The sequence below is a fragment of the Rhea pennata genome, chromosome 2, assembly GCF_028389875.1.
Source record: "Rhea pennata isolate bPtePen1 chromosome 2, bPtePen1.pri, whole genome shotgun sequence".
In the NCBI taxonomy this organism is placed as follows: domain Eukaryota; kingdom Metazoa; phylum Chordata; class Aves; order Rheiformes; family Rheidae; genus Rhea; species Rhea pennata.
Genome location: NC_084664.1, coordinates 144,574,653 through 144,585,487, shown reverse-complemented (window position 1 = coordinate 144,585,487; position 10,835 = coordinate 144,574,653). Strand labels below are relative to the sequence as shown.

Here is a 10,835-nt window from a genome sequence, read left to right as displayed (position 1 = left end):
TAGTTTCCTAAATTTCTTTTTTTTTTTTTTTTTTGACAAATTTAATTTGGGCAAAGAGACAGAATAAATGAAGAAAATGGACAGAGTGATCTAGCTAGAAAGAAAGAGAAAAGGATTAAGCAGTTTTGAAACATATTTCATCCAGCTTTTTTATCAGGGGCAATATTTTTTTTTTTTTTTTCGCTTTTAGCTTTCATTATATTACCCTAGTCAAAATAAGGTATCCTTCCCCCTATTTTAATTAAGTATACATACTTATGCAATAATTTTACTGACCATTAAGTATACATATGTCTATGATTCGATTTATTCTTACCATCCTGATTTTTTTTTTTTTTTTAAGAATGCTTTGGAAAAATATGGCTGGGAAATATTGGCCAAATTCTGTGCCTAGTTTAACTTTAAAGGATGTATTTGTTATTCATGCCCAGGTTGCAAAGTCCATTTTGATCCTTAAGTATGTTTTCTATTTTATACTAATTAAAGCAAACAGGAAAGAAAAAAAAAAGAAAAGAAAAGAAAAATAATCCTGCTTCTACTGCTAAGTAGCCTGCAGAACAGAGGGGACAGGTTTAGTTCAGTTGATTTGAGCGTGGTGCTGCTAATGCCGAGGTTGTGGGTTCAGTCCCCGTACGGGCTACGCTGAGGGCTGGACTCTATAGATGATCTCCAGAGGCCCCTTCCAACCTTTTACCATTCTATGATATGACAGTTTCATTTCCCCAAGAGAGCTGTAAGGACCATGCTGCTGTTTCCAGCTGTATCAGAAACATCTTTGAAATGATCAGATCTACTGATAGTAGTACTGGGAGCCCTTCAGCATGACTGAGAGTTACTAGATTTCATCCTAAGCTGCGGTTCTGCTCTTGACGGCATGGGCCTAGTATCTCTTAAATGCATTTTCCTGTTTACAGTACACTTCGTTGAAACATCACATATACAAGGAAGGTCCTGAGTTTAAACCAGTTCTGTACATTGCAGGAAGAGAAGATATTTAATTGCTAAGAAGTCTTTTAGAGAAGCGTTTTATCCCTAACATAGTTATCTCACAGCTACACATAAAGCATTTCTAATCATATCTATCATAGCATCCTATTTATGCTTATACTGCTGTGCATTTCATCAAATTAGTCACTAGTTTCTCCTCAAAGTTGCTCAGTTTTCTTTCCAGTTTTTCAGCTGCTAAGAAGCTAATAGTGTATATGAACAGACTAAATTTATTATTTCCATGTAATTTTCCTTGCCATTGTTGATATTGAATTTTATCACTACTGGCCCAGTGTATTCATTCTTTGCAATCTTACAGCCTAGAGCATTCAGAAAGAAAAATAACTCCTCCTGAACCTATTTTCCAGCTTCCTTTATTCGCTTCATCTTTCAAGCCATTTTTAAAATACTTTTAACAGTCCTGATCCCCCAAATCACTATACAACTAAATTATTTTCATTTTGAGAATTACTCATTAGAAACCACAGGGGGCTGTTCTTGAAGTAAGATACTTCTCACTTTAAAAAAAAGAAAACACATAATTTTATTCTTATTTATTCTCATCTATTTTATTTCTAGTCTTCAATTTTATTCATTATAGCAGTTTGCATTATTAATCAGCCTGTGATTTTCAGACTCTCGTATTTGGTAAAGAGATTCTATTAAAAACTTGAAAAATGTCTGAGTAAATTGCAGCTACCTGGTTTACCTTAGACCTTTTATTCTTAAATCTTTATTTACTTATGCAAACAATCTGCTAAAGCCAGAACTGAGATCTGTAATTTGTTTCCTGCGGGCTATACATTCACACAATAGCATTATCTTACCTAGTGGCAATAAAATATGTTTTTTGAACACGAATAATTGCCTGGTTACTAGCCAGGAAAGTCCTTTGTATATCTAAGCAAGCACTGAGCATATGGGAACCTGAACAATAGCTGAATACTGATTATGGTTATTCCTGAATTTTCCCACAATTTTGATACCTGAAAATAAAAGCATAATTCTCCTAGACTTGCTAAAGTTATAATAAGATTAGTATAATTTTAAAACATTGTTTCCTTCCTTCACATCATTTAAACATTGTTCTAAATATGTAAATATTATCTGATTAATATAGCAGTTCTTTTTAAAATTTACAATTTATATTTTGTGTATATCTCAAATAGCAAACGCTGCTTCCTCAGTGCTTTAAATTGTATTTAATAACTTTTGTGTTAAAGCATATGAGCATTGATAAGGAAACACAATGTTTGTAGTTTGCATGTTACTACACTGAGCCACCTCTGGTGCCTAATGAGAGCCAAATTGGCATTTGTATACATTTTTACTCTGATTGTCCTAGCTGTGTACAGTTCAAAACAAGCTGTATTTTCTTATAAGTTATTATTAACTCTTTTACTGATTAATGAATGAATTATATACTTTAGATCATCAGTGAACATATTTTTTATGATGCACATGATTTTTTCTTCAAAAAATGAACAAATGCCTTCCTTCATTAGGAGTGCAAAGATAGCTACAAAGCCATATTTTCTGCAGTTTACCTGAGGAGTTCAGAGAATTCGAATCTGATATTTGGTCACCAGCAAAGTCCTTCAAACATGTCCTGGCTCAAATTGAGCCAGGCTGTTGGGTGCTAGGCTGTTCTTCCCCTCATGGTGAACCATGTCATCTACATGTAGTCAGGGCACATTCCTGGCATCTGTATGAAATCTTTGTACAAACACAGGTTCCTTAAGACCTCGTTTTAAAGACAGCAAGTTTTGCCCGTTGGAATGCATTTCATCTTGGCATCTTCCTATCTTGCTCTGTATCAATTTCATTAAAGAGTTTAAAACACTCATGGACGGTGCCATGCTATGGGCTGCACCATGCTTACCCTGTTCAGAGTCTCTTTCCAAAGCATCTAACTCATTTCTCTTCTTCTCAGACGCTCCTATCTGCTTTTTCCTGGGAATACTCCCATTCAGAGACTAAGTATTTGATCAACACAGCCTTATTTGTTGATTTGTACTGCTTCTTGAAGTCATTTTCTTAAAAGGCTCATATTATGGAGCTAGGGATACTTAATTCCAGGCCTCCTTAAGTATTATAGGAGATACACCATTCTTTTATAAGCAGTGGTCTATTATTGTGAATGTACGATAATTGCTGAAGAGACCACATCGTCTCATAGTTCTTTCTGTTTTGTGGAGATCAACTTATTGTATTTATGGTAGCTAGTGTAGTATAGCTGAAATTACGAAGCAGTTTCACTTAACATTCTTCCAAAATTTCATTTTCCTTATTTTGTAAAATATAAAATTGAAGCCCTTTCAAGCTAAAGTTTTCTATGTTTGGTGCCTACTCAAAGAATAATTATTTTAGAAAGCTTTAAGGTTCCTTAAGCCACTTCGAAGTAATGAGGAAGGTGAAGAACGTGCAAGAGTCCTACTTCAAAACAATTCTTACTACTTCTTTTCTATATAGATAATTGTACTCTGACTCTAAATAACTGAATTTTAAAACATACTAAAGTATGTTTTAAGGAAAAGGAAAAGACTGCTGATGGGTCAGTGGCATAAAGCCTCAAGAGGGGTAGGCAGTCTGCTATCCAAATAAATTCATAATCTCTTTGTGACAAGGAGAATTAAGCAAGGGAGTAGAAGCTAAAGCTGACAGCAATCTGAGGGAAGATCTTCCAGAAATAAAAGGATGAATTGGTATTCATTAAAATCAGTTTTGTGCCCAGCTCCCCACTGTGGTAGATACTTTTCTGATGTTGGGTATCTGTAACATTAGTCCCTACCTGTAGGAGCTGAGGGGGAACGAGAAAGATCTGCCGCAGTCTGGTGTCCATGATACTTCCTGGGATGTGGGAGGCTGAGGGTAGACTCCCTGCGGTAAGTTCAGCAAAGCAGGGATCTGAATTGCAACCTCCTATCTCATGGATGAATCCTCTAATTACTGGACTGCTGGGTAATAAGTCAACTGACATGGTCAGCTGCTTCCAACATCTATTAAAGGAAACTTGATCTGGTCAGGGTGATCAGAGAACCTGGCATGAACGAGGTGAGTGTGGCCTCCAGTGCTCACCAGTGCTAGCATATGTGTAATTGTGTATACCCATGAAAAGAAATTTAGATACCAAGGAGATTTCTGTATTTCTGAAGTTAGGCACAACTAGATTTATTTTCTGAGGTTTTCAGTGGTGCCAAAACAGATGGTTAAATGCTTTAAGCCTCCATAAATTTAGTTCAAGTCTTCATAGACTATCCAGATTGATTTTCAAAAAAGAACAGAATTGTTTGGGTTCTTTTTAAGTTTTGGTTCATGCACTGAAGCTAATAAGTCAGTAAGCTATCTGTTATTCACCTAGTTGATGTTTACATATGCAATTAATTACACATGCAGTTGCATATGCATCCTTACTTCAGTAATTGTGTGCATATATTAAGCGTTATGTTGAATCCAGATGGAGGCTACAAAAACAAATGTGAGGAATGAATAAAAGAAACTTCACCAGATGACCTGAAAGTCTGGAAGCTTTAGAGCAGTATTTCTTTCTATACGTTTGGCAGATCATAACTTTGACTGTAAATGAAAGCGACCACTGTAGTAATAATACAGAAAATCATCTTTCATCCAGTTTATTTATTTACTCATTTTATTTCTTTCAATTTTAATAAATAAGTATTGAGAAGTATTGTACTGGAGGAATGATTATCCTGGTACTATGAAGAAAGATGGGCAGGTGAGTGAGAAAAGGAAATGGAATAGAAAGAAGATTCATGTTTGATATTATCAGTTTTGACTTATATGGAAAAATGTATTTTTTGACTGATCACTTTTTTCTCAATCCCTTGAAGACTTTCTTAATATAGGTTTGACTTCATCAGAAATAGAGACAGAAATCCAATATATATGCCACAGAGGAAGGAAGTGAAAGGTTTTCAAATTTGTTTTTGTAACTTTCCAGTGTGACTATTAGTTTCAGATAGAAAAAGAGAGATACTTTAACTTGCAAAGGGTTGGTGCAGATGCAAATTTACTTTTACAATCACTTTTTAATATGCAAATTGTGAAGAATAAAAATTGCTTTTATATTCTAGATTAAATAGCACTGTAAGACCAATAATATTTTTAGATATGTTTTTCAGCTACAATTTCCCTTTAGGTTACCAGATAATGTCTTTTTTTAAAAAGTAGAAAAGAGCAAAGAGCCATTAGAAAGTAAAAGAAGCAGAGATAGGAGGGAAATTCTTATTTAATGGGCAGTGGAGGTATTGGTCAATAAGTACCAGCACATGTAAAATCATGCACTTTATTTTTGATTTCCCTAATAAAGGGCTAATAACTAGATGTTATTGCAATAGTCTACAAGAGCTACAAGTTAAATAATAATGAATATAAATGTATTCCCTTTTTTGTAAAGAGCCTTGATACTGTCTCTCATGGTAGAGATTTAAAAGTTCACTGTGAATTCTATAACCTGTTTTATATAACCTTCTCTCAAGCAGAGAGCTGAGTTTCTGCTCAATAACATTAAAAAAAGAGCTTTTGAGTTTAAAAAATTTAAATTATTTTACTTCTTGGGACTTTAAATATTTATGGCTTAAAAGCAGTAAATTTTATTTGGCTTATTTCTTAAAGTGGAACACTGTTCCATGGAGGATCTGGAAGCTGCCCAGGGTAAGACTGTCTGATAAGATTCATGGCGTTGTCACGGTGGCCTTGTTTTAGCTGAATGCTTTGCAAAGCCAATAGTGGATGAGGTTACTGCAAATGCAGGAATACCTATGATTTATGCATTAGATTTGTTGGAACAAATTTGAGATGGTTTAATTACTATGCTAACTAATAAACTGTAATCCTTGAGTAGGTTAGTGCAGTTAAATAGAAAGTTCTGCAAAATGAATGAAAGGACATATATTTGTGACGTAAGGTTACATGATGGCATAAATGTCATGCTGAATGGCCACAAGTCTGCAAGGTAAAGCTTACTTAAATAGGAATTGTGTTACAATTGTATAAACTAGTACAAAGTGTCATGTCATTAGCCGGAAAACTCCATTGTGCTGTCAACAGCTAGAGCAAAGCTTGTGAAAACTGTGTAGGTCAATGCTGAAGTTTGAAACTGAGTTTGACTCTAGGAGAATTGAAGTTATTAGCCATCACTGTGATTAATAATGACAAAATATATCCAAACTCCTCAAATGGTTTATATATTCATATATATTAATATATTATTTTGCAGACCTATTCTAAGAACTGCAAGAGAACATAAGATAGTGTATAGAATGATGAAACTTATTCCTGACATAAATGTTCAGCTTTCTGATGCAGAACTGAAGGAACTCAGCACAAGTACCGTCAAGGAATACTGGGAAAAAGGAAGCACAGGTAGTAGTATATCTATCACGGTGACTTTATCATCTGGTTATAAAACAGAAATATGTTAACGTTTTCAGATGCTAAAGCAGATATGTTCTCTTTTTAATATGAGGTTGTCTGTTAGAGTTATATTCCTGAAAATATATATATTTTTGCCTTTCCCAAAATAGACTTGAAGATGCTGTCAAAAGCAGATTTCATATTCTTTGAGAGTAAAAAATTGGATCATGTTATATAAGAATTCTGGAAAGGAATGTCTTTACAGGGTATTTTGGGCATAGAGTTTAAATTCTAATTCTGTTAGATGGAGTAAAAGAAACTTGCCACAGTCCTTGTGGTCCTTGATCGAACAATATCCTCTTCCAGACCTTGCTAATTCTGAAGATCACTCAAAGATTAACCATAGAAAATATTGCTCAGTGATAAGTGAAGTTGGGGGACTCACTGTTGGGGCTCCAGCTTGACTGATTGCCGTTTCTGCTCTGCATTATGCCACTGTCTCTACTCCTTCAATTATGCTGTAATATGAATTGTCAGCTTTTTTCCCTCTAGAAACTTCCTACTAGTTCCTACGAGGAGAAATTTTGAAGAGTTTTCTTGATTTACATCATGAGATGCTCATGCACTATTAATTCCCTGCAGATTAGATATTGCATGGTGTTTTGGGCTTTTTTCCTATGTATAATTTACTTTCTCTTAAAATCATCAGGAAGTTCCCTATAGATTAGACTAACTCTTTACTACAACTACAAAATCAAGACAGGCTGCTTTGCATTGTACATCATCAGAGTGCCACCATTTTGACGATGTAAAAAATTAAGTGTCACTTCCTTTGTGATGGATAGCACTAGGCAACATGCTCAAAGTGATAAATAAAACAAAGAGCCATTGCTCTGATGATATATTCTGGTAAGGGGATAGTCTTGATGTAAAATACATAATGAGAGCAAGTTGTTTGGAGTTATCTATCATCAGAGCTAAAATCCTTACTGTTATTTACTGTCTCAGCAGCATTGGCCTGACAGTACATAAAACAAAATGGAATCTCTTTACACATGTGTCACGGATATCATTTATTGCATAAAATGAGGATGAGATGAGAAAAGCTAATCTCTGTTTTGTTTTTGTCCTGTTTTGGGAATCAAGTCAGTTTTGAGAGGATAGAACTGTAAAAGTTAGAGATCATTTATCATTAAATCTTTTGTCTGTGTCTCCAAAATTAAGCAGTGGAACATGCAAATAAATCAAGTTGTCTATAGACAAATGATGCTTCTGACACTAATACTGTTTATCTCATTAAAGACTCAATGTCACTATCTCATTGCAATAATATGTAGTATCTGGCAAGGCTTTTGTTGTCATCTGTGTTTGTATTGGTCAACGATCTGAATTGCAGACTAAAGTCCTGTAGTATTAGGACTGTACACCTAGTGATGGCATGATGGACTGCACTTACAGCTCCAGCCAGCAGGTCCCTGTTGGATTTTAAAGGTCTGTTTAGCCTATTTAAAGATCTATTTAATCGTTACACGGAATATTCTGATGAATGCTTGAATTAATGTGTTTAAAGTTAATACGCAAATCAAACTGAGAAACTCAGAATGGAGGTGCTTACATTCCAGCATTGCTACGTAATTAACAGGCAGACTGAACGAAGATGTGAGCAGGCAGGAACTACATTTGCATAATGATATAGTGATAATGAAAAGGACAGATGTAAAGTCATAGCTCGTGACTCAAATGATAGTCGTGAAAATTGGCTTCTTGATGCAGTATTCAAATTTGATAAAATCAAGGACTTAGTTGTGAATTGTCCCATAAATCTTGGTCACTAGGACATCCATGTTATGTTAGATGGGTTGCTTTATTGATTTTATAATAGCTAATGCGGAACCATTATATGGTGTAAAACGGTGGCAAAAACTGCTGACCATGAAGCAGTTTGTCAGAAATAAGCTAATTTTAATGACTCATTGTCACATTATGCCTTACAGACAAAGCTATTTTACATCAATATACAATTATTTCCTGTTCTTTGAACCAGATTAGGCAACATTTTCAGTCTAATCTGATGCTATAATCTAAAAATAAACAGTAAATTGATTTTCTACTAAGTAAAACAGGCTTGACAAAAAGAATAAATACCAGGCATATTTTTAATCTCCAAAGATCATCTTTTAGAGTATAGTTTAAGAAAGTAACACATTATTTCTCTTATATACTCCAACATATTCTGTAACAAAGGTTTCCATGCTAATTTGCTTCCAGATAATACCTTTGAGAGAAATACCTCTAAAACATTTTCAATTTAGGGGATTATTTCTGTAAACATTAAATCAAAGACACATCTTCTATTGACTTCAATAGGGACTAGATGAAGTCCCAAAGGACTTACGCAAATACAGAGCTGTAAAAACATGGTAAAAATTCTATGATGAAGCAATCACTGATTTGTGGCTGATGAGGCTGGCTGTGGGAATAGCAATAGTTTTGGACCGTAGAGTCATAGTTTCCATTTCTTATTGTGAAGTATTCTATTTTCTGTTACTATTGATCTAAAATCTAGAATACTTCACAAAATCTATTAATTTCAGTGTCATAATAGCTGAGAAAAAAGTGGAAATTCTAGAGAAAATGAATGATCCAGAAGTTGATGGGATTAGTTTATAAGGTTTTTTTTCTGAGAAAAGTTTAATGAATGATGTGGGCTACAAATATTTTGAAGAACTAAAATGATAAGAGAACAAGGAAGTGCAGCACATGGGATGTCAACCAGGGCAGTGACTGGAACTGAGCTAAAAAGGTTCTTGGGAGCGACAGCCGGGTAGTGTAAGGCTGCTGCTGCTAATCTGCGCTATCGCGATGCCTGTGATTTGTACAACCAGAGAAGCATGGTTGATTTAAGAAAAACAAATAGGGTAGGCTGATTTACGTTCACAATTTCTCTTTTCTATCAACACAGACACTATTTTCAATGCTGTTTAGAAGACTTTTTTGTTGGAAAACTGAGGAGTATGATATAAGACGTTATTTTCCATCAGAAAGTGCTTCCTGTTTCTACTTGATACTGCATCTCTCATGTTCTAGGTCTTGAAGCTTGATGCAGTGAAACAAAGCAGAGGCAGAAGCAGCCTCCAGAGCATGTTAATGCATTAAAGAAAGTAAAAATGGGGACGAGTACTTCATTTATATTGCCAGATATAATGGCCAATATGTTAGGCCATGAGATTAAAAAGTGCTTTCTATTGCTGGGACAAGTTGAAGTTCAAGAAACCACCAATAATTAGGAAAGATAACTAGAGATGTTATAAAATTTATTTGCTGCACCAGCTTGTAAAGACACAGACATATTGCAAAGATTTTGGAAAGCTGTACTTCTGCCTGAGTCATCCAAAATGAATTGAAGCAGATTTTTCATATCTATCTGACATAAAATGACACAATTGGAAGAATTCTGAAATCCTAGAATACTTACTACTTGCTCTGTGCTTCATAACATCTGAAAGTATTTACCTTTAGATCTCCAGTTTGGCAAGTATATGTTCAAGTTTGGCATGTATATGTCCAGTTTGGCATGCATATGCACAAGTAACCCAAGACTGGGTAGTTATTTAGCTTTTAGTTGAACCTGTGTCAAATTGGTTAAAAATAGTTGTCTAAAGTGTTGTAATTTTGTATTGCATCCAAAATATTTTTTATAGCTGTATTTAATACAATTTACAATCTAATATAAATTACCCCAAAAAAGTTTGCCTTCAAAAAAATAAGACCATATTGATCACATTAACTGTTTAACTTGTAATCTCATTTTCGTTGCTTCCACTTTTGCCAATAGTAGGCATTTAAACCTCTAAAAATATCACATTTATTTAGTTATAAAATACCCCAACTGTTATACTACAACATTATTAATATGTGCTAAATGATTTAAGCATGTCAAATTCTTTTTTACTTTATTTAAATTAATAGCATTCTTACATGATAGAAGAGCCCCTTCAACTCAGGACACCATGCCATCTTGTCAGTAAAAGACAGACTAGTAAGTCTTATGTAAATATAGGATTTTGGGTCCTTTTCTTGTGCAGTATTTACGAACTTCAATTAAAAGTATGAAAAATAAAATTTATTAGGTCTTCTGCAAAGGTTATTTATGCTATAAGTTATTCTTGTATTTTTTTGTACATCTTTTGTTATGAACTTCTTAAAATACATTAGCTATTGAAAATAAATAAAACAATGTGAAGACAGACAACTGTACCTATAGCTTGGAAATTAAACTCTTTTTTATTACAGTAGTTGGAAATCAAGGTTTTTATGCAATATTGAAAGGCTCTGCTAGATCTCAAAAACGACTTTACAAAAGAATGTTGGGAGAAAATTTTGATTCCTGGGCACTGGAGACATCTCCCCAACCTGCTGAGGAATCGAGTTCTGCAAGCAATTTAGCTGATCAGGAACTGGTAAGCATGGGG

General features: G+C 34.4%; 1 protein-coding gene across 1 annotated transcript in view; it reads left to right on the top strand.

Annotated features, from left to right (window-relative positions):
• The first annotated feature begins 4,715 nt into the window (after window positions 1–4,715).
• Window positions 4,716–10,835, top strand: part of CNBD1 (cyclic nucleotide binding domain containing 1) — a 52,128-nt gene continuing 46,008 nt past the window's right edge. Inside the window, exons 1-3 of the mRNA XM_062568559.1 lie at window positions 4,716–4,723; window positions 6,227–6,372; window positions 10,657–10,823. Of these exons, the coding sequence (XP_062424543.1) occupies window positions 4,716–4,723; window positions 6,227–6,372; window positions 10,657–10,823 (321 nt within the window). The remainder of the gene's footprint in view (window positions 4,724–6,226; window positions 6,373–10,656; window positions 10,824–10,835) is intronic.